Genomic DNA, 24,972 nt, shown 5'->3' with positions numbered 1-24,972 from the left:
TTCTTTGTGTAATACTTAGTATAGAACAAATTAAGTTACTTTTTAATAATTTTTAATTTAATTTAAAATTTAATTTTTATTATCAGTTCTAATATACTCTGTGTTGTACCTATGTATGGTGTTTTTTTGAAGAGTCATAGGCTGTTTACAAGAGTAAGGAAGTAGGGTGACATTTTTGAGACTGTTGGATTACTCTGTGTCCTGCTCTTGTAAAAGGTAAATTTGTAGCTCTGAAGGAATAGCTACAAAACAGTCAAGTTCCTTACTCTTACTGTCCTTAACTGATTAAAAAGGTGGTTAAGGAGGACTTACCATGATTTCCAGCTTTATTTAGGTATTTTCTCCAAATGGAAAAAAAATGAGTTTTAAGCTGACAGATGCGTGGCTTAATACAGTTTTGGAAAGTTTAGACAGAAAGATTTTAGATTTGAACATAAGGTTAGTGAATCACTGGACTAGATTACTAAGGTGAGCAACTGATTCATCATCCTTTGAAGCGTTGAAATGGAAATATGTTATTACTGACATATATTCCCCATTTCAGTAAAACTTGTTGGTTCTGGTAGTGCTCGCTTAGCAGGACTAATGGGGTTTCTATTGTATGTTTATAATCGTTCTCTGTTGAAAAAATACACACAGAGATTTCATTTGGAGATAAGGCAGTAAGTTCTCTTACTTCTCTTCCACAGCTTACAAAGCAAAATTAATAACAATACTGAAGCAGATGCCAAGATGACTTCAATTAAAAAAGACAACTTCTGTGAGCATGATGTGAAAAAGCTAGAGGATATTTGTCAGCAAAATTATCCAGAAATACCTGTGGAAGTTGGCGTAAAGCACGCAAACTTGCCTCCGACAGGCAGCCTATTTAACTGGGAGGCTGAAGGCGTATGTAAAGATCCAGTCTTGGACACAGAGCCCGTGAAGGGGACACAGTCCGGAGACCTGTTTAGAAATGCCAACATTGATCAGATGCAGAAAACTGGCAGACAGGCTCAAAGAGGCTGTGAAGAAAACAGTGACCATTGGACTCAAAGGAAATTATCGTCAGGCCGGTCTTCAAAAATGGGAAATACAAAACTTTCTTCAAAAGACACTGAGACTGATGGACAAGTGGCTTCACGCAATTCACAGAAGCTGAAGAGTTGCAATTCTGTCGATGTGGTCCGTTTAACGAGTGAACAAGAGGAAGGCGATATAGTTCCAGAAAGCCCGCTTTCAGATGCTGGTTGTGATGCCTATGCATCTGATCTTGGAGATCCTGGGAAACTGGGCAAATGTCGGAGTAGTTCAGGGGATTCTCCTGCTTTTGAGAAAGAAAGTGAACCAGAGTCACCAATGGATGTAGATAATTCTAAAAATAGCTGTCATGGATCAGAGGCTGATGAAGAAACAAGTCCCTTTCTTGATGAGCGAGAGGAGATTAATGTGTCAAAGTCCATAAACAAGTTTTCCAGAATTCAATGTGGAGATGCTGAACCGGAGTCAAGAAAGTCACGGTTTTCTGCCAAGGATTATGAAAGCTTTGAGGGAACAGATAATTCCATCAAAGAGGATGGTCTGCATACAAAGTCACCTGGGATCTGTCCTGCTCCGTCATCAGAATGGAAAGGTGCAAAACAGGGTGGGAAGAAAGACTCCAAAATCACCTCTCATTTCATGAGGATACCTAAAATTGAGGAGAAGAGGTAATGATCTGTTTGTCTCTCCGTCTGTATTTTTCTCACTTGAATATTTTACTTTTCAGTGATAGCACTTTGGATGCTGGATTATACAAGGAGTTTTGCAAAATGTATGCTAAGAAGTGAAGGCAACTTTGATTTTTTAATGCTTGAAAACAAATGGTGGTACAGGAGTGCTTTGCAACGTGTAGATTCAGCATTCATTACTTCCTTCAGAAAATTTGAGAAACGAATTGTTTTCTTGTTTTTTATTTTGTTTTCTCTATGTTGTCAAAAGTGCTGAGTCAATTTTGTTGAAACAACAATGATGTTGACCCTTTGACATAGTGTGAAATATTTCCCTTTTGAAAGAAGTTGTAGAGGTGTGGGTGAGGTTTTTTTTTTTTTGGCGTTTATTCATAATTTGGGAGGAATAGCGATTAGACACTACATCATAGAAACAGAAGCGCTAAGCCTGAACCAGGACTAGATGCTAGATGTTGTATGAGGACAAAAGGATAATCTCTGGCCCGAAGAGCTTACATTTCAGTGGGAAGCTGAGAAAGTGAGTAAACTGCACAAGAGTAAACAGGTGGGGCAGAGTGGCGGAGGGAGAGAACTAGGTTAGTTGGTGTAATAAGCAACTATCTCAGACTAGTGTCTCCTGTCAAGTCTTAAAAGTAAAACAGGAAGGTAGTTTTTCACATTTACTGGGAGCTTCTTCCAGATGCAAGAAAGAGCACAAACCATGCTGGTGAAGGAAATAACAAGAGGGTGACAAAGCGGGGGAGGCTTGTATTTGAAAAATCTGAGATGAGTAGTCTGAGAATGGACTTGGAAAGCAGAAAAAACAGTAGTTCTTGAAGGGGGGGAAAAAAAAGTAGCAATGAAGCGTTTGCTAGAAGTATGGAAAAGAGAGTCACAAAGTTTAAAATGATGGATTAAGTGAATATTCTTTCCAATAAGTTAATTGCTGTTGTAAAAGAACAGCAGAGGTTGAGGCAGGCTTGCAATTGTCAATGCTAGAGAACAGTGTGTTAAAATGGTTGCAGGGGAACTGATGCAAAGTTTTGCTGTGTGCATAAGTGGAATATTAGTGGTGCTTCACAGAATTAGTAGGATGAAGTATGAGGCTGCAGAGAAATGTTTTGGCCTTAACCAAGATGATGTGAAGGTTATAAATTTCAATACCAGGCAAAATAGTGGGATTGTCTATAGTGCTTAAGAGAGCAATTAGAAAATCTTAAAGCTCTCCTCTGAGTTTTAGTTAGACCAGGTCTGCAGCAGATAAGAGCGGTTGAGATCTTGACGTGGGGGGGAAAGAAACAGTGCTGTATTAAACTGATTTCAGTCATCAGTAAAGTGTCTCGCTAATGCAGCTGCACTCTTTGCATGTGATCAGCCAGGTTTTGGGCATTATCTGCACCGGAAGATATTGGCATATGCACAGATGCAATAAACAGGTTGGACACCATCTTCATCCAGGGTGGAGTAAGTTTGCTCGGGGGAGCTTAAGAGGGCTTTTATCTTGTTTTCCTTTTTTTTTTTCCTGAGAACTTTCTCTTTTGAATGAGAAACAGTGAATTTGTGCCATCAAACACACAGCTAAGTCCCAGTCAAATCTGTAGAAACAGTCATAATTGCTATGTAGGGGCTCTTGGCTGGTCCAGTCGAATTGTGTGGTTACAGTCCAGCGGAAAGAAGAGTTAATAAGTTCCCCTCGAAAAGGGATAAGGGTGACGCTACATGAAATGCTGAGAATGGACAGCAGTGCAGCTAGCATTGTCATTGTGACACGCTGAGTGCCAGCATATGTGCTTATTTGGGCTTACTTTTGCTTTTTTGAGGTGAGGGAGGGAGGAGTAAAGTTTGGAGCGGACTGTCGTATCTCTTCGTATTAATTTCCAAGAAACGTTTGTGTCTCCGGTGTCAGCTTATGAGAATGCCGAGCTTAGCGCACGTTTGAAAAAGTTGCATCCAAACATCATACTGTAACATAAAAGCAGTCTTATCTAGAAACATAGCGAAGGTTAAGAGGCCATCCCAGTACTTATATTTTCTAATATGAGAGCAAACACGAGGAACAAAAAAGGATATTTAAAAAAAAAAAAAAGCATTGTGTGGATTATATACTTAGCTCTGAAAATGTTTTCATGAAAATTTGACATATTCTCTTTGACAGTGTAAAATTTTCAATAGCTTTCACAGATTCTTGATGTCATTACTGCATAATTCTATTGCTAAACCTTCTACTTCAATCCAAGGTTGATTTCCATTGTAAGCCTTCTTTTGGTTACAGGATTTACAAATTTAAGAGGCGGAGGAGGAGATCTGCTTTTTCTGTGCCCGTGTGTAACAAAAGTCTCTCCTCTCTGTACCAGACAGACTTGTTTGTTAGGCTGTTTGTATGCATTTGCTGTGGATTTTCACTGAACCCTGAAGTGGAAATTCCATGTATTTACCTACCAAGTTTTTCAGTAGAAATGAAATGTTTAATTATGTTTATATTTTAACAGCAGGAAAGAAAAGTGTGAGTTCAAGCCCCAGAGGCCAGGAAGGAAGATTCCTAAATATATGCCACCTCCTCTTCCAACCAATAAGAAATGGTTTGGCACACCGATTGAAGAGATGAGAAGAATGCCTTTGTGTGGGGCCCGTCTTCCTCATCTACGACCCTCAGCTAATCACACAGTAACCGTCAGAGTATGATTATTCAGTGTATTCCCTGAAAGCAAAAATTTCTTACTGAGCTGATATTCAGTAATAAATTAATACAGTCTTGCCGTGCGTTAGTTTACAGCATTAGCAGGTTGCAGAAATCTTTCTTTGCCACTCCTTGCTATCGGAGTGGGGCATCTGATTTTCCTGAAAGTTCACTTGTCTTCTGGTGCGCAGAATTAGGATATTAAGATCCAGAAGAAATGTAATTATGGTTTTACTGCCTCTGGCCTGCTAGGGAGAAGTATTTTTCCTTTGCGCAGGTATATATGTGCTTCCTGATCTGATTTGTAAGCTATGGGACTTTAAATATGTCTGCAAGTAAAATTTGTACTTAAACATGCTCTATTTTTAATATGTCTCTCTCTTGGATTCAAGATACAAAATGGGTTCAAGATATGAAAAAGACTACGAATGAAAAGGATTTGGTAGCAATTTTAGCAGTGAATTTTAGATCAAATCTCACATATATGTCTCTATTCCTTTGGAGTAATATGTAGTCAAATAATTGTTGAAATAAAATGTGTGCCCAGAAACTTGCAGGGTCCTGGACAAATCCCAAACAAAAGCAAAGCACAGTAAGTTGAAAGAAATGCAAATATGAAGGAAATCAGTGCTGCCAGAAAGCCATGTAACAGATTAGGTCTTTAAGAACGTTGCGTTATTTATTTTTCTATTTCCTTATACTCTGTGGCGTAAATTTAAACTGTTGCTATAATCTATAATGACTTATCCTGCTCATTATTAGCTTAAGAGATGTTATTTATGTGCTAGGCTATGGTTATGTGTCAAACAATATTTTGATGAAAATATTTCAGTTAAGTGGCTACTTAACTTTATGAATGAGGATATCTTTAGCTGATAATTAGACATTAAAATACTTGCACATATTGCCTTTATTTTGGTGCACATTAAGAGGTCAAATGTTAAGATATTCTTTTCACCAGGTTTAAGACTTGAGGGTATCTGTACAGTTCTGTAGTTCTTACCTCCTGTCTTAACGCATGGAATTCCTATCAGTAACCTCAATGAGTATTCATTTTTGGTTTAAGTTGTGGCATATGTTACTCTGGATTTAAAGAGATGAAAAATCCATTGCATAGGTTTTTTGCTGTTCCGGGGTGACTGTAGATGAGAGCTTTTCATTTAATTATGCTTTTGCTTTCTGTTTCTTTGTTTCATATAGAATTTTCAAAGTGAAGCTTGAACTTTTTTCTCCCTTCTGCTGGGTTGTAGGTAGACCTTTTGAGGGAAGGAGAGGTACCTAAACCTTTTCCAACTCACTACAAAGATTTGTGGGACAACAAACATGTTAAAATGCCCTGCTCAGAACAAAATTTGTACCCCATAGAGGATGAGGTAAGATAAAAATACTTACAGTTGTGCAATAAAATGGGTGTGTTTATCTGTTTGCCTATATAATAGAGTTTTCAGTTTTTCTGTTTTCACTTATGCTCAGTTGGTAAATTGTGTGTTTGGGACTGGAAGATCTAGGAGGTGTACATATCTGGTCTGAAAAGCTGAATTCTGAGAAATGATGCTTCGGATAGAGGGGAAGTTTGTTTTTTTTTTCTTCCTAGTAATTATTTTATCTAGCCATTTGCGTGATTGTAGAGGACAGAGGAAGGTTTTATTGGTAAAGCAATTTGGGATGACCACAAATATGAATTAAATTGTAACCAAATTCTGGCTATAATATTTTGTCAGGTGTTACTCATTGATTGAAATATATCTCCCTCTGCAGTTCTGCTGAAATGATGGCGGAAAGATTCAAGAGTTGCCCTTGCATGATTTGTTGATCAGGTGTTTCTTGAAATGACTTGAGATTTATTTAAGCATACCTGCTGAAACACCTTAAAGGGCAGTGATTAAAGTGAACACATGTCCTGTGGTGAAGACTGTATTGCTGTTGATGCTTGAAGCTGCAATGGAGATTCTTATAACCTCTAGGAACTACCCTCTAGCTTTTTCATTTATCAGCTTTAGAGATGCAGTATAAAATGAATTTAATTGTTCTTTCAACGATAAAAGGTTGATAAGATCTTTGCCAATTGAGCAAGATGAGTTGTACCTGCCTGGTAGTAGTCTCGTAAATGTCATGTAATTGCTTGGAACAGGCATTAAGACTTCCTGTTGAGGCAAAAATATTACAGAATGTTTTAAATTGGGTTGGTGGAAGAGTGAGCCATAACAATCTACTTTTATAGTCTGTAACCTTAATTTTCTTAATATTACATTTTTATAAAGTTAGTTCAATTTATATTCCAAATTGTGGATTTTATGAACTGTGGTCATGTTTTATGTGCAAAATCCACTTTCTTCGTTCAGCGTGAGGAATAGTGTTGCTTACGTGAAAAAAAAATCTATAACTTTTGCGAGTACTTCAATTAAAAAGGAACTCTAAGAAAGTAAAATGCAGCGACCTAAAAGTTGCAGAAAGTGCTTTATAGTTGCTCCAAGTGCATCACTTATTTTTAAGTAACCTCACAAATAAAATTACTCTTCTAAAATTTTGTGACTGGAAGACAGTTAGCACTAAATATGCCTTTCCGTTCTTGAATGTTTTCATCTGACTTTTTCGGGGCTTTTGTTTTGAAGAATGGGGATAGAACTGCTGGAAGTCGATGGGAGCTAATCCAAACTGCCTTACTTAACAAATTTACCTGCTCACATGATTTGAAGGTAAGTTTATCAGATTGAAATCAAGTCTATATACATATATAGATTAGAAATACTTTCAGGCTTTTCATGTGATGCTGTCAATGAGTTTAGCTCAGTCCTATTCGTTTAATCATTTAAAATCTGTGCTATTCAAGAAATCCCCTAATGAATTCTACAGATTCATTGGACAAGGGAGGTGGGGAACATTCTGGTTTTCTCCCAGTAATCTCTTCTGGTTATGGCGAGCATCTCCGATAGTGCAATTTAAAGGGGCTTACATTTGTAAAGAACTCTGCTGTTCTGCCACTATAAATACAATAGCTGCTGAACAGCCTTATTTGGTCTTGTATTTAATTTTTTTAAGCTATATTTTTAAAACTAAATTTAAAAAGGGAGACTTGTGGAGCTTGAGTATGGAATCTGTTTTCTCCTAACTTAGGATACTCTAGTTAGTTAAAAGAATTAGAAGGATTAAAGATAGTACTTTTCATGTGGTGGGTGAGGTTTTTTTGGAAGGGAGGGGAAATCTATTGTCCTCCTTTTACTTACTTTCCCATTTTCTGATTAGTCTAATTTGGAGTAGCTTCATAGGCAGACAGAGCGGTTTATTTCTTAGGTTTGAAAAATAACTGCTCAAAGTTCACACACAGTAGTAGTAAAATAAATAATGCAATCATAAAATGATTTTAATTGGAAATCATTCAGTAGTCAGTTGCATAGAGAAACTACTTTCTTCTGTTGTGGAGTTTACAAAACTTTTATCAAACCATCAACTAACTGTTTTTTCTAAGTGGCCAGAAGGTCACAAAAACGGGACTGTTCTGAAGCTGCCCTCAGTTCCAGGTCTGCATGTTAGATTTCCTTCTGCTGGTCACTTTTTACATCAGGAGAGATATAGTTTTAATGTTCCTGCTGGCTATGCAGATGGCAATGTCAGCATGCTAACCTGCTCCGCGCTGGCGAGTAGTGGGGCTTTTAGAATATCTTAGAGGTTTCCGCTGGAAACCTGAAACAGAGGTGGTTATTGGACGAGTATTTGCAAACTCACATTAAAGGAATTCTAAATCTTTCTCAGTCAGGTGAACTGTTAACATATTTCTTGCTGAAATCTTGACGCTGATGTCAGTATCAGATACTAATACTTGATTCTTACAATCCATCTCTGACAAGCTACCAAGAAGTATCACTTTTATTCAGTGAAAAGAGACTAATATTGCTGTAATAGGTGAGAGAACTGTATTTTAGTTTCCATGGCCTGCTTGATGCATTGTCTCGTTACCAGGCTGCTTAGACTAGTTGGAAGTACAGTATATGCAGTGTTTGCACACAGTGGTGTTTAGGCAAAAAAGCCAAAGTTCAGACTATCTTAAGCGTTGCCACTGAATTTCTTTGGTATTATTAAAATAAGCTGTATTTTATAAGTCTATGCAAAACTCCGTTTGTCCAGCAGTAACGGCTAGATTGTGGTAAAAGTAGCATCTAGACTTTTTCTACGAAAAGAATTGCAGGGAGATAGGTGAAAATAAGGTTAGCCTCACCTGAGTGAATCTGACACAAGAGCAGTTCACACCAGTGTATGTCACTAAATTTGAAATTGAATTGAAATTCAAGCTGCTAGAAAAAAAAATTGTTAAATTTTGAGGCTAATAATCTGTTGATAACGCTGATAATTCTTCACAACTCTTGACTTTTCTACCAGGAATTAATGAACTGTGATTTGGAGCAGCTTAAAATTGATCTTAACGGTTTTACGAAGAATAATGCAATTTAGATTATACCTGAAAGGCAAGGAAGGAGGAGGATGGGGAAGCTACAGACACTTTAGAGGAACTATTAGTGGTTCTTCCCTCTCCTTTTCCCTCCTCCCCCCAGCAACTAATCAAACTTCCTTTGATAATATTATTTTATTTGGTATTATATTTTTTTTGAGAATTCTTTAAGCTGGTTCTTGTTGTAGAAGGGCCAAGTTAATTTTGTTTTTTCCAGTTCTTTAGGTTCTTAAACTGGTAAAACTTGTGCCACATTGCGGAGGGATGCTTGCTGTGTTTTGTTTTGTTTTCTTTTTCTTTTTCTCCTCCTTCTCTCTCCATTTTTTAAAGACATTGGGGGTGTGTGGGGGGATATTAATGCTGTGTGTTGTAGGTAGATCCAAGGAAGCCTTGTCTTGTTTTGCACTAGGAGGAAAAAAAATGTAGACCATAGCCTTTTCACTACTGAGCTTAAAATACGGGATTTATTAGTGTGGGGCTGTGCCGTATTATTACAGTTGCATGGGTTTTGGTAGGCTCTGTGACAGGTTTTAGCCACTAGATGGTGCTATTCCTTCAAAAAGGAAATTTCATAAATCATTTTTCTTCTGTGTCTCAAAGCTTCATTTTGCTGTGTTTCTTCCTTAGGAGGCTATACTAAGATACAATGTTGCTTATGCCAAGAAATGGGACTTCACAGCTCTTACTGACTTTTGTGATAAGGTAAACCAAGTTGATTTAAAATAGGAAAAAGGGTAAAATCTGAAGGACTGTACTTTGTTCATATATGTTGAATTGCTTTTGGCTTCATTTCCTCTTGCAAGGGTGAGGGTCTGCCTATTGCAGTAAAAACCTATATGAATAATTATTTGGCTGATAACTTCAGTTGAAATGGTTATTATGCTTTAGGAACTAGATTCATTTGAAATCTTATGCAGCTAACTTGGGTACTTCAGTAACACCAAGGTTACTGAAGGTAAGAAGATAAGGTGAGAAACCCCTTTGTTCTGTTTTGTGGAAACCAGGTTTCTTTTGTTTTAGAAAATGTTACTCTTTTAAAAAACAAACAAACTTTAATGCTATATTGTAGTGATATTTGTATAGACTGTGCTTTGCTGGTCTAGCAGTAACATTTTGCTGTATGCTAAGGTGGTAAATTTAAATCCTGGAGCCCTTGAAAAATTGGGATGGTTATTATATTTTCATATTTCCTTACTGGAAGAGGATTGCGGTGGGGGAGAATAGCAGATGACAAATGAAAATTGGACTGTTTTTAATGTACTCATGTTTGATGATCACAAACTATACCAAGTAACACAGCATGGGAGATTACAAGTGATATGACACAAAGTGTTGTAGAGAATGATATATAATATATATTATATAAAAAAAAATATATATATCCCCCCAAAACTCAGAAATGTTTTTAAAAACAAGCGTGCTTTATGTTGGGAGGTTTGCTAAGTTGTATTAAGGTACAGTTGGAACTAAATTTGATTTGAAGTATGTTTAAAATAGATGTCAGGGTTGATTCATGTGATGAGAGGATTGTTCTTTCTGTTGCCTCTTTCACTTGCTTTTAAAGACTAGTATTTTACAGAAGGGGTTTTGTTTTATATACAACAGAATACTGGCATTACTGGAAGAAGGTAGCTATAAACATTCTTGTGGCTTCACATTTGCCAGCTATAAGAGCTACTGCATTGGTCTGCCTTGTCAATTTAGTGATCCCTCCTTTCATCTGCGATCTCTCTCTTCTTGAGACTAACGATAGAGGTTGTGGACATTTAGCCACAACCTAAATGTGGCTACTGTTGACTCTTGTACTACCTGAAACTAGGTCTGTTTAACTGGCCTTAAAGTGATCCCTCTTATATTATCAAAAAATACATATTTAAATTATAAAACTGTTTTGAAGTGTAAGCCTTACTCAGGAGTGCATTTGGGTGGCACCCTGTTGCTGCAAACACATCTGGACTTGCTATGATGCATTCGTATCACACCTTTGGGAGTTCAGAAGCTATGGATGATTAGATTCAGAGATCATCAGCTGTGGGGAATAAGTACTATCCTCCCTCTCAAGAGGAGAGGAACAATAGGAAAAAAATCTATACGTTAGACATCAGTCTTTCTCTGAAGGTCAAAAGGCAGTTTCTGTCGTGTAGGAAGGATCATTGCCTTGTGAGATTCTGCAATGAAAGGAGGAAAGCTGTTCCAGCTTGGTTTCTTAGACTAAGGCGAAATGTGCAGAACTATATTTAAAAAAAACAGAAAGTGAAGACTGCGGGAACTTGTAGACTACAGGAACAGAACCCTACTCTGACTTAATTTATTGAACATATAGAGCTCAGTGAAAAAAACATGTGGAGAGTGAACATCTTCGATGCTTAAATCTATTTTATTATTAAGGGATATGTGAACTTTCAGTTTTGTAAATTAGCAAGGCATCTGCTTTCACAGGCTTCGCACAATGCATTTGCAATCTGCTTAAGCAAGTGTCTATTGAGTGAAAAGTTCAGATCCTCTGAATCCTCTGTGGAAGTGACCTAAATATACTAGCTATAGCAAAGTGTGGCTTCTGAAGTTACTGTATTTGAGAGCTAATGATAATGCGTTTACCACTGGCATATGCTTTTTTTTCTTGTTTGTTTTTTGTTTTTAAGAGGAGCAGGGGAAGCGTTTCAGGTGACTTTTGCTCAGCAAAAGTTGAGGGGGTTGCGTGATAGGAAAATTGGCTTGAATAATCAGGCCTAAGGGAGGAGAAGCTCAATAGAGGGATTTATTTCAGAAATAGCAATAAATTAAAAAAAAAAAAAAGTTAAAGAGATTCTGTGAGCCTCAAATTTCTCTTTCTGTTCTTGGGTACTATTGACTTCCTAGTCACTTTTAACCAAGAATTCTGTGGTCTGTTTTAGGAAGAAACTGGGTCTGCACATCTAATGATGTCTGTTTTAATGATTCATTGGAGGTCGTTGTATTTGGATATTACTTTAATAGGTCTATGTTTGTTAAATTATGAAGCATAATTTGGTGTTATATTTTATGATTGTGGACACAGCTCACCTCCTCTGTTCCTAAATGCTTTCGTATCACTGGGTTTCTCTTGCTTCGTGTTTCTTGTTTTAGGTAGTTTCCTTTCAATGTATGCACTCAAAATAGTCATTCTTTAAAATCCTGCTTATAAAATTCAGATCAATTTTCTTGTAATAATAATTACCAATTTCTAGGACTTCTCTTAAGTTTATTTTCCTAACTAAAAGAAAGCAAATGTCATGTGCTATGTGACCTGGGACTTCTGTTGCGTCGGTATAGGTCACTTCTTTTTATGGTTCTGCTACTGTCAGATACGTGTTTTGTACCAACAACTGGGTGACATGAGGGCAAGATCTGAAAAGACTCTTCCTTATAAAAACCAGTGGTATGCAGATGATTCATTTGCATTTTTTGTAATCCTGTGCTGGATACAAGCACTTAATTTTGAAGCTGTGGTATTAAATTTGTAAAGTGAAGTAATTAGTAAAATGGTGGTTGAATCTGTTGTGATTGACTCTTCTTTCTTGCTGAAATTCTTTAAATGGTAAGATTTGTTTGTCTTGTTGATATAATTATCAAAAAAGCCTAGTGATTTTTGTGTGGGCTATATCACTTGGTCAGTGTGGCATCACCTGATTTATAAGGGCTGAACATAACAGCTGCGGTTCTTGGATGGCAGCAAGAGCTTAACTAATAGTGCACTGAAGCGGATGGACAAATGCATGTTTAAGAAAACAAAAACCACTCCCCACATAAACGTAGCAGTTCCTGGGTTCCAGTGTTATCCCCAGCACTTGGCATAAAACTGAAAATCACTGTCTTTTTCTAACCCTAATTTCCCTGTGCCCTCCCGGGTATGTTTTCTGACTGTGGGCAGCACCCTAATGGAAAGATTCCAAAGGTAGCACTATTGTAGACCTCTACCTCAGAAGAGGATGTTTGTTTCTCTGCTTAAAATCCTGTTCTGTACTCAGGACGAGGTTTGTGTAGAACAAGATGTAATATAATGAATTTTTTCAGGGGAGACAAATTTTGCAGGCCAGTTCAAGTCTGTCCTATAAAGCTGATAAATTGATGCCCTGAATTACCTGAGCATCACTAGGCTAAAGCTTCATTTGTATTTAATAGTAATGTTTTGAGGCAGAACTGTTATTTGAAAAACTTGCCGCGTTGGAAGAGCTGCAGTGTTGTGGTGACCAGTAAAACCATGGTCCTCTTTTGTATTAGTTCTTGCTGAGAAGACATCCTGGCACAAAAATAAACTATTTGGCTTGACTGCTTTTGAGTCATCTATATGTAATAATGCGTTCTAATTATATGTAACATATTTCTATTTGTTTTCCCTGTTCATTATAAATGTGTAATTTGACTTAATTTAGATTACAAACTCTTCACAGTTGTATATCTGATTGTGCAGTTGTTGCGCAGGCGCTGATTCTTGTGGAGTCTTTGAGACAGTATAATAAAACCCATAAGAAGCTACATTTCTTTAAAATGCTAAGCACAGAGTTATAATCAGGAACTAGCTTAAGGAAGCTGTAAGTCTGCCATACTTAAAGGAGTAGATACAAATTGGTTATCTTTTAAAATTATTTCTTTGTGGACGCTTTAGCCATTTAAAAGCCTCCTCTTACCTTGTAGCAGTCTGCTTTTTTAGTTGATAGTCAAGACATGAAGTACAGCTGAAGGGTACATCTGTTTGTGCTTTAAACACAGGTTTATCTTAGATTCTCCTAGCCAGAGTGTAAAAAGCATCAAGCCAGCGTGTCACGCTTATGTCCTCTGTGGAAGGTGTGGTAATTCAAAACAAATTTCCACCTCTTGACTGAAGCCGTTCAGTTCTGTTAAAAACAAAGACAAAAAAACCCCCTATGTATTATGAAATGACTGATGTTTTTCTGTCATTAACAGTAAAGATTTGGAACTGGAAATACTAATCCACATAAAGCAATATATGGCAATGGGTTAAATTACATTACTAGCCTTAAAAATAAAGGTGAATGTATTTAAGTACACTGTAGCCTTTTATATCTGATTTAGGGAGCTGAAAACAGTGCTGACCTCAAGTGCCAGGTATCTACTATTTTTGCATCTTTAAGCACTAATACTGTTCTCCCTCTCTGCCAGCTGCTGATAGTACCAGGAACTAATATGCATTCTCTTATGTAGCATTCCAGTAAATTGAAATCTAAAACATTTGCCAAATAATTCATATTCTCAGTGAATCAATACACTGTAGTGATTTTTCACAAGAATGTGACAAATCTGCAGTATGTTGCAGAAGGAGGATCATATGCTTATACATTCAAGGTGTTTTGAGAAGCTTACCTCTAAGGAAAGTTTTGATTTTACTTTTTATCACCTTTCTATTATAATTGAAAGTAAAACTTGCTTTGCTGGAAAATTTTTAACCTGGCAGTGTGTGGTGGTGGGGTGTGTGTGTCTTTGTTTTTTTGTGTTTTGGGGTTTTTTTAATACATACTTACATATATATATACATATGTATGTATGGGTTTTTGGTTTTTTTCAAAGAAGGATGTCAGGTTCATGAGCTCTTTCTTTCTTTGAAGATCTCTGAATTGATATGGAGGTTTGAATTTCTAGGAAACAGTTGTTTCTTTTTTAAGTATAGCTTTGAAACTTAAAACAATTTGCAGTATGATACCTTTCAGTACCTTGGAGTTTTTGGGAGACTACATTTTGGAATAAATGGATGTTTTGATGAGAAGAAACGAAACTCCTGTATGGATGATGTATCTGATCTGTGAAGAGAAGGAAAAAAGTGTAATGCCTGCTCTACCATTGCTTCCACAGTCTGGCTTCTCCACAAGGAGTGATAGCATTTGTCTAAAGTAATTTGTTCTCATATTTTGTAACAAAAGTGTGTGCGTGTGTGTGTGTGTAGAGGTGTGTGTATATATAAAAATGGAATGCAAAGTAAAAATGAAGTAAAAATTATGGCAGTATTAGAGGTAATATTGAAAATTAGTCAAAATGTTTATAAAAAGTGGAGTTCTAATTGCATGTGTAAGCCTAGAAGGCTGAGATCTTAACACTGGAAGTTATATAGATTTGTCTCTTTAATTACAATGGACTAATGCTGTATGCTGTATACATGGGACTTGCTGCAGCTGCTGTTATGTGAATATTGCAGAATTTTGATGATCAAATTATTTCCTATCGATCAAAAATACATACAAAACAAATTTACAAAACATTCAAAAATACATACAAAAGAAATCCACAAAACGTACAAAAATACATACAAAACAGAATTACAGAATCACAGACAGGTTGAGATTGGAAGGGACCTCTGGAGATCATCTAGTCCAACCTCCCTGCTCAAGCAGGGTCACCTGGAGCATATTTCCCAGGATCACATCCAGACGGGTTTTGAATATCTCCAGGGAAGGAGAGTAAACAAAAACAAAATTTACGAAAAACAAATTTACAAAAATAGTGAATTTTCAGCTTTTTAGTAAAAGTGATAATTTTACATGGCATGTGAGGAGGATTTTGAGACATTATTTCTTGATGTGTATTTGTCAAAAGAAAAAGGATTATAAAGCCAATGTAGGCAAAGTTTTTGGTCTCGGCACATCTTATGAGAGACTCTAGGGTGGAAACAAGAATACTAAGAAGTGACAAAGGATGTAGGGGAAAAAATATTCTATTGCACAGGAAAGATGTGCATGCTGCTACTTACGTGTCATCCTGGCTGGGATTTAGTATGTATTTTTTCCAGGTGAACCAAGAAGAGCACCTATTTCCTTGTTCTTGTTGGTGGCTTTGAGCTCTGATAAATGTTGCTTCTCATAAATAGTATGTTTCGAGTCAGATTCGGCTTCTTTAATTGAATAACAGAGTTTAAGCTTAAAAGCAAATCTCACTTTTTAAAATTACATTTTAATTATGTGATGTCAAACTTCTGAGAGGTATGAGAAACTTAAATACACGTTACCTTACTGTTACGCCAGTACAGCGTTAAACAATTTAAAAGGATTTGATTAGATATATGTTTACGGAGTTGTTTGCCTTTGCCTCCGCAACCTTTTCCCCCAAAGCTTTTGGTGTATTTACAAGCACAGACTCAGAGCATAAATGGAAAACTAGACATTTTGACTTAGTTGGTAGACATTAGTCACTGGTGCACATGTTTGTCAGATTTTATTTGACATCTTTTGTCTCCTCTTGCTTCGAGTCCTGGGTTTAAAATGGAAATTCTCACTCTTTCTGAATTCTTTGCAGCACACAAGAAACCTTGTGAGATTTTTTGGGGGATTTTATTTGCTAAAGCTTGTACTTATGTTATGGCTGAATCTAATTAAAGACAACTATTTTGAACTGAATGCTAATTGGAACTATTAGAAGATATAGTCTAGATGTGATGAAGCACAGAATTTACTGTCAATATATGTTGGGTTAAGTCAGATCAGTCATTTTATTTGAGACTACAGAGTTTATCTTACGCTAGTAAATACAATATATGATGGGCTCTGGGAAGCAATATGTCACGTGAGCGGCCCTTTGGAATTCTTGAGCTTTATTGCCTTGGACTATGACCTTGTAAGGCAGGCGTTTCTCAGGGAAGAGTGTGAAGGCAGTGCCTCTTCTCAGGATGTCGCTGTCTTTTAGCCTGCGTGTGCCCATGTGGTAATTCCCCTCAAAGCGAGCGTGAGCAGGGGGATACACAGTATTCTAGGTCTGTAGAAGTCTCTTTGTGGAAACTAGAAATGGTGTCAAATTGCTTCTGCATTCCTATGTTAACAGCATGGGACTCTGAGCCCCAGTTCTTCAAAGTATAATCTTAACCCCCTGTTCTACAGTCTGTTCTTCCTTGCTCTCTTCTGTGCCAGTCTATGAGAATGCATACGGTATTCAGTATCTGTACAGAGCAACTAAAGAGGATGGTGAACCTGTAGAGGAGAGATGTGCCTAATTTCTGCTTTTCAGCTATAGGACTTATTTCTGTCTCAGTGCTTTTATCAGGATACTCTGTCACTGAGCACATAATATTCAACTGGAATAAATGCTGGCTAGGGGGAAGCTAACTTTTTGCAACTTTGCTATTAAATGTGACAGTTTCCTGTTCACATGAACAGGCTGATAGCTATTCTTACAAGCTTACTAGCGCTTTTCCTTGCATCATGGCAGGATCAGTTTCATTTTCCTTTGACTACTTGGCTGGATGGTGTGCAGTCTAGTCTTGATTCGTGCTGCTGATGGTTATTCCAAAGCCAACTTTGGCTGCCTATTCATTGTCTGGGAGGTGTCCGGGGTGGGGGGGGGGGTCTCCTCCCCTCCCCTCCCCTTCCCCTTCCCCTTCCTTTAATGGTATGCTTTAGTGTGCTTATAATATTTCTTTCTTCATTTTGCTGTATCATATTGTTCATGACGGGTCCGGGAAGATATTCAGATGCTTGTGTGTTAAGTGTGTAACATGATTTCCTCATTTGGAATCCTGGTTTACTTAAAAAGAGCAAAGAGAAACTTGGAGTTAAATTTTCCCAGCCGTTCTCTGGAGACAACATAAACTGCACAGACTAGATGTTAGATGGTGCAAATACTGCCCTCCCCCCCCCACCAACCGTCTCTTACCTTCTTGCAGTATTGAGGTACAGTAGAGACGAAACAAACAGATATTTCATATGTGCTACTAAAAAAGCTCCTTAATTAGCATGGAGTTAGCTTCCCACTGGTCTTACAGGTGAGACGCTAAAATTAAAGTCCTGAACCAAAATCTGGAAATTGTAGATGACCAGAGCCTTTGACCATAGATACCTAGTAACTTCAGTTTTGGTTTTTTCCCTGCCTATATTAAGAGGATAACTTTGTAAATATGTGTGTGCTAATTTATGTAGCACAGAGGAACATTGCGGGTGGAACTCTTTTTCAGTGTGAAAACTTTAGAACCAACTAACTGAAGCCAAATACTGAAGTTCTTAACTGAAGAAGTGAAGGGTGGAGCAGCAGGGCTGCTCTGTTGGTAGAGGCTGTCTGCGCCCTGTCAGATTAGCGTAGTACCGGGAGATCTTTCATTGGCAAAATATGTGCCTATGGGAACAGTACAAGTTACTCTAAACCAAATTTCTTATGGACAAAAGTGCTGTATATTTGTGTTTCATTACTCTAGTTAATGAGGGTAGCTGTTATTGGCTAGCTATAAAATTTTAGGCGCAAAGTTTATCCTCTTTAAACTATTCTAACTCAAGGGTTAATTAAAGTTAAATGCCATTTCAATTCTTATTTTTTAATGTCGCCAAAAGTCTAAAGGATTCGCGTTGCTTAGCACACTGCATTGTTGTAATAACTCTACAAAATCACTTCTTTTAACTGGGGAGGAGGGCAACTGCTCCCTTCTGTGAATATAGGGAAAACAAGTTTTTGACACCACTCTCATGGCTTTAAAAACCTTTATTTCATGTTATAGACTAAGGCAGCCCTGTAGAAATTCACAAGATTTCGTATTTAATTGTTTATAAATGCTCAAAAATTACGTTGTTTTAGGTCAGTTTTAGTGGCAGCCTTTTAAGGTTTTGGAAGACTTTTTTTCTCTGAATTGGCATGAAAAAGTGATCTGCTTCCCTGGAGATGGAGTTTGTGGAATCTCGGACTTTTAATTTTGTGTGTTCTGGCAAGGAAGAAAATTCAGTGCTGAGATGTGGGATGCTGATTGAAAATGTATGAAAGCTATATGCAAACCTCTGTTCTGAAGTGCTTTGTCAAAGAACTCCCATAGGTCTCTTATCATCCTTTAATGGACTCTTATCTATAAGGATCTGCTTTTGCAAGTAACTTCCTAAAAACTGCAGTATTTCTGTAAAAAGTGTTTTTTTTTTCAAAACGGCGTATTCTGACAAATGCATGCTTTTTAGCTCTAAATCTTTCCAGAGTGTTGTCACAAGAGGGAGCCCTCACTCTATTTACAAAAAATTCTCTTGAGATGCCAGCTAATGCATGAAAGTAAAATTCCTGTTTGTACTGTGAAGTAAATGTGGGAGCTCGTTTTACATTTTTTTGTCTTTTAAAAGGTTCATAGCATAGATCAGTAACGTACAGGAAGTGCTCAGTGGGTCAGGATAGTTCATTTGCTGCAGACATCTGACAGTTTTGTTGTCTTCCACGGAGTTTCCACAGATCTGTTGATTTGTTTTTCCATCTGTTAATATTGGCAAGTAGGCTTAGGATTTGTTCAAGTTAGTACTTACTAGATGAAAATTATTAGTGCTAGTATATTCTTCATCTAACTTGCAGAACTCTTGTCACTTAAAAGTCATCCTTGCATCTATTTCCTATCTGAACTTAATTAGAAGCCAAATAGGAAAGAGGAAACAACAAGGAGAAAAGGAAAAGTGAGGGTACTACTGTGGGTGGAGCTGTCTTGGCCCCACAGCAAAGTAATATAGATGACCTTTGTTTAGGTGAATGATGATGGGCTGGGAATTTGTTACATCGGTCAGCAGTGCTGTGTTTTAGCAGTTTTTCTTTCTTTCAGATTGGCCCTTTTACAGCTTCTTTTGCTGCTTCCTTAGTACACAAAATAAAAACTCCCATGGGATCGTGCAAGGCTTATGCCTTAAACTAATCTCCAAGAACAGCAACTTTACTTAAAGGGAAGAGGAGGACCTTATCATTTAACACTATCTGCTGCCTGATTAGGCAGATAGCAACACTCTGATTAGGACTGACAGTTTTGGACATACTTCATTTTTATTGCATTGCTTTTAAGTCTCTTTAGAGCTTAAGCATAGTTCTCTCTTGCTGATGCTGTTTCATGAACTCTTCCTCTTATTGCTTGCATGTGCTCTGCTCTTTCAGAAACAGTGTTTAAATCTGAAAAGGGCATTGTATAAGCAATGGGTAACTTTCTTCAGTGGTGATCCTGCTTTTAAATTCAATTTTAGTTGCGCAGTATTCAAGGAAGAAAAATGAGCAGGACTTGCATTGAGCAGGACTTGCATTGGGGATTGTCAGTGACTTTATGATATGGAATGTCTGCTTTGTCATTAAAATTGGAGCTCCTCAGAGATAAACCAGGCTGTGAGTTGCCTCACAGCTGCTTGCCCCCCTTTTTTTTTTTTTTTTTAAACTGTCCTTTGCAGTAGAGCTGTATGAAACTATTATTATTATTATGTGGCCCCATCTAAGACTTGAGAATTCTATCAGCAATATTCAAATTAATATCAAGGCCACTAGGAGAAAGGCCCTAAAGGGAGGGGGGTGAGATGAAATTAAGAAATATTTTTAATTAAGAAGTGAATGAAATCAAGGAGAAGGGGGAAATACTCTTCTATTGCAAAATTTCAAATAGCCACAGAACCACACAAAGCTTTAAGAGTACTGCAAAACTTAATAAGAAACTTTGGAAATCGCCTAGTAAAAGCAAAGATTATACTTCCATTTTTTTTTTTACTATTGCTTCCCTACTTCCCATCTAAAAAAGACTAAGTGCAACGTATCCGAAGATAATTTGACTGTAGTATAATCTAGTTTGATTAGGGTTGAACTCTGGATTTTCATTCTTTTCTTGAGAAAGACTAGACCATTTAAGGACACCCTTTGGCCTCAAGTGCATGCATATCTTGAGAGAAAATATTTGTGTTCTAATAAGACTTTACACCTCTCTTGTCTCCATAAGACCTAGTTCGTAGGTCTTAGGGACTGCTTGAGTCTTTTGTGTATGTTTTGTTGTTTGAATGAACTGCTTGAAAAAGAGATTGCTCTAGTCAAAGAAGCTGGAATCAAAAAAAACTTAAAATACCAAAATTTTCTGATGACTGGTTTTTTGATCATCGTTTTTATAATCGTCCGGACAGTACCAACAGGAATAAGCGTTGTAGAGAGATGTCAGTGCTACAAATGTAGGCTTTTAAGCAAGAAATGAAATGCCCCTAGGCTTGAAAATAGCCTATCCTTTGCTCTTTGCTGGATTTCATTTTAGTCCAGATGTTTCCAAACAATTGTCATTACATCAGATTACCTTTTTAAAATCTAAGCGGAAAAGATCTTTTGAATGTGCAGTAGAGGGTTTCCTTTTCACACGAGCAGAAAAGAATTTGTCCCCCTATTGAACAAAACCATCAGCTTCTTTGGTATGGAGGGTAGAGGGAGGAAGTACTTAAGCATCTTGTAGGCATGCAAAAGATTTGAAGCTAACCATTGTAAAGGTGAAATAGCAATGAGTACTGAATTACAGGCTTATTGTTAATTTTCTATACTTTCCCTGCCCCCAGCAAAACAGTTGAATATATGAAAAAGAGGTTTTGTAAGCACCTTTACAACGACTATTGAATCGATCCAGAATTACTGGGGGTGGGATAGGCTAGCTACGTATACAAGATGTAGAGTTGTAATTATATTGTCTAAGGTGTTTGTGGATTTGTCATGTTTTGAGATAATGTAAAGATACATCCTTAGAATCTCTTCCATGGTTTTCCCACTACATTGAGAATATTTCTACTTTTTTTAAATAAATAGTAAGTTTGAAAGTTCATTTTAAAAAAAAATTTCCATTGAAAGCTACCTTATGATAGTCTTGAACTTCTGGGTGTGGCAACTTTCATTAGCTCTTTTGTGCCTTTAGATTTTGAACTTCTGGGGAAGATGTAATAAAAATTCGGAGATGGCAAAACCTTTCGAGAGAAATATTCCCTGAAAAAGTGTACATGGAAGCAGGGAGGCGGTAAAGAGGCACTGCCATTGTTCTGAGGACTGTGAAGGCATAAATGAATAACTTTATTCCACGTTTTGCTCCTGCTCTTTCATCTGAGAAGCTAAATTTGTTTCTATTACTTATACTTCCTTGCAGTTTGCTGTTAGTAGCTGGGCATTCTTTAAAGTGAGCATGCAAAGGTGATGCTGAGTGTGCACCCTGGAAACAGGTGCCTGTAGCTCTAACGAGTGGCTCTCATCTAGCCAGTATAATCATATTTACTGGAGATTTTTCTCAAGATATCACTTAAGTTCAGTCTTTAATACTGACAGTCAACCAGAACACAGTCTATAGATTTGTTGAAGTCCATAATTTGTGTACTGTTATCTTTAGTTGATTCTTCTCTTTCTCCCTCTGTTTGACTTCCTTTTCGTAATGCTTAGAAAACTCAACTGTCTAAGTGCAGCAGCTGAGTTGTCTCATGAAGCTTTTAGTCCAGGTTATCAATTTCACAAATGGTCTGAAAATTGTAGTTAAATATCTGATGACTTTTGAATGCTTCTGCACTGCAGTTCTTAATAGATGTTTTGCAAATTGTAGGAGTAATAAATACCATTATTTTCAAGAACTGTGTTTAGAGAGATAGAAACTTTGAAATGAACCTGGAAACTGACTTTTTCCCACCCTTATTTTGGTCAGTCAGATGAAGTACTGTGAAGTACTGAAGATAGAGTAGTGTGGTGTTTCTCTAGTTACACCCAGCTGTAGAAACAAGGCCATTATCCTTTCCAGAACTCTATACTTCCCTATAGTAAGTCATAAGTATTTAGAAAACAGTATTTGGCTTTTCTTTGCATGACTCTGCCATTGCTTGGGAAATGGCTGTGATGCTTCTGTTCACATTAGAATTTCTTTTCAATGGATGTACAGGTAGAGTCTATTAAGAGCCTGCTGGAAATCAGGACAAAGGATTCCTCCATTGGTAACAAAGGTGATTGAGGTTAGCTTTCCAGCACTGTGGAAGTCTGAACTATGCTTTTAAAAACATTAAAAGGAGAGGCAAAAATAAATACACACTTCATAACTTAAAAATTACTTTTTTTTTTTAATTTAGAATGTTGAAAAGCTTTAAGAATAAAGCTGCAATTGTTAAGGATAATAGACCCGAGAGATCATTCCAGGGTTGCATTGGCACAAGATGTGAATGCGCCTTCCAAAAAAAAAAAAAATTAAATAAAAATGAATTAACCTCTGCCTTGTAAGCTGTCTTCCTTTTTTCCTTTTGAAGTGTCAGTTTATGGTTTTGATAAATGTCAGAAGCATTCTTCTTCTCAAATAAGATTCTTCTCCATATAATTCAGTGTTGTGATTTTTCTTTCTTTCTTTCTTCCTTCCTCCTCCTTCCAAAGATTACTTTGTCCTTCTTCTGGTTTCTAATCAGACAAGTGCTCAAGAAATGGGATAGATTTGACAGCTAAGTGTGTTTCTTTCTGAATTAGTTGTATGAGGAAACTAAAGGAGGGAGATGAGACAACTTATTCTTTCCTGCAGTTTGGGTAATTCATTAACCTAAATAGGAATTAAATATTCTTCTCCCCCCTCCCCCCCCCTGCTTCTGTCCTTTGATTCTACACTTTAAGTTTGTTTATATGTATAATATTTTGCATAATGACAATTGGCTATTAGTCTGTTTTACAGATACGGTGACATACATGTATACAAGTTAGTGGGCTGTACCCTGATGTCTCTGTTTAGGTACCTGATACACCAGTAGTTGTGGCACAATGCATTTAAGTAGACATCATCTGCTCCCTGTCCAGAAGAAAATGAATATGCAGTAATGATTGTCTGATAACTTTGTAGGAAGTATGACATAAATCAAAGTTATTTTTTCTGTCAGGTAGGGTAGTATATTAGTTTTTAAAGTCACCTGATAAGAATTTGTTTAGGTGGGGGGTTTTGTCGTCTTCCAGCTGTTCCCAATAACCTCTTCAGAAAGTCTGCTTTTAGGATTCTGTAGCATTTAAAAGTACTTACGACAAGGGTTAGACTAAGACTCTGGGACAGAAGAGGAGTACAGGTTGGCAATCTGAGATTCTTTTACTTTCTTGTAAAATATTTAAATAAAAAAAAAAAAGTCATTATCTGTTATATTGGCATTGAGAAATTGTAGTCATGGGTCAAGACTTGAGCATGTTTGTGTAACACAGTCCTTGCACAGAATGCATAGAACTTCTCTATGGGGCAGAGGAGAACAAGTAGATAAATATGGGCTGATCTGGAAATAAAAGAACATGAAGACAGCATTGATTGGAGCAGTAGGGAGTAGTCACGGGTTCCGGGTTCCGATTGCTTAATTATGTGGAGGTTTTTGTGTTACAAGCATCATCTCAAAGGAAAGCCTTAGCTGAAGGGGAGTAGTGAGGAAGACACTTCAGGATGTCTGTGAGGTTCTTAGGTGGAGTACATGAGAATCTTTCTAAGCGAACCTTTCTCTCTGTGAAAGCATTAATAGTATCCCATTGTTCATATATCTTTCTTTTTCTTTTCTTTGAATTGCTGACTTGAAGGAGGTTAAATAGTGATGTTATGTCTAGGTAGGCTTCTGTTTTCAGTTGAGTTTTTCGGCTCAGAAGTATACATTGTATAGTTCATATTATCTTGTAAAATTATACAGAGAGTGTTTTACTTTGAGACAAATTGAAGGTACTAAAGAAAGAAAACATCTTTTTATTCCAGAAATTAGAGGGGTAAAATTACTCTGAACAGAGTAGTTCTAAATTACATAGTTTGTCTAATTGATTAGTTAGAAGGTCATTACCACCTCTTACCCTATGATATCTTTCTTCCATTACAGTTAGGAAAACTGTTACTGGAAAGGCAATTCAGTATAGCAACTGGTGATATAAAGAGCACTTTCAAACAGGAGCTTGAATCAAGGTCATTCTGAGAAAACAAGAGCCCTTTCTTGTACTCAGCATTTTGTCTGCTTGGAAGGAAAAAGTCAGAAGGCCAAAATGCATTACAATTAAGAAGTGCAAATTGAGTCAGGTTGGCGGGGGGAGAACACTCCAGTTTTCTCCTCATCTTTCAGAATGAGGTTCAGTCAGTCATTGTCCTACCACAGTAAGTTAATACGGGGAAATAAAAGCAAACAGGTAGAAAACTTTAAGCCTTTGCTGTTTAAGCATGCTGTTGGCCTGTTGGCTTGATTAGTCTACCTTCTCACATGATGGAGCTGTCCAAAGTTCTGTTTTGTATGTTGAGTTTGTTTGGTTTGATGAGCTGTCAGATTTAGATTTAAGCTCTCTACCATCGCTATTGCCTTATGTTACCTCAGCTCCTTCTTATTAGGACTGTCAGGCATACTCGTTCATTAGTCTGGAGGACTGGTTTATAGTGACAAGAAGCCATTATTTATGGCAGTGTTTAGTCAGGCCTCTTCGCTGCAGTATAGATGTTCATTTCGCTAAGCGGCAAGGAAGGTTTGGCCAGGAGC

The 24,972-nt window shown here is 37.2% G+C and overlaps 1 protein-coding gene across 3 annotated transcripts in view; it reads left to right on the top strand.

The window, feature by feature from the left end:
• Positions 1–24,972, top strand: part of PARG (poly(ADP-ribose) glycohydrolase) — a 76,849-nt gene that overhangs the window by 5,268 nt on the left and 46,609 nt on the right. For 2 of the 3 annotated variants that reach the window (XM_068950641.1, XM_068950643.1), the window contains 5 exons: positions 690–1,688; positions 4,178–4,364; positions 5,616–5,738; positions 6,978–7,061; positions 9,437–9,511. In XM_068950641.1, the coding sequence (XP_068806742.1) occupies positions 690–1,688; positions 4,178–4,364; positions 5,616–5,738; positions 6,978–7,061; positions 9,437–9,511 (1,468 nt within the window). The remainder of the gene's footprint in view (positions 1–689; positions 1,689–4,177; positions 4,365–5,615; positions 5,739–6,977; positions 7,062–9,436; positions 9,512–24,972) is intronic. The other variant, XM_009685638.2, reaches the window with a different exon arrangement.

The sequence above is a fragment of the Struthio camelus genome, chromosome 7, assembly GCF_040807025.1.
Source record: "Struthio camelus isolate bStrCam1 chromosome 7, bStrCam1.hap1, whole genome shotgun sequence".
Lineage (NCBI taxonomy): Eukaryota > Metazoa > Chordata > Aves > Struthioniformes > Struthionidae > Struthio > Struthio camelus.
This window is presented reverse-complemented; position numbering and strand designations above follow the sequence as displayed.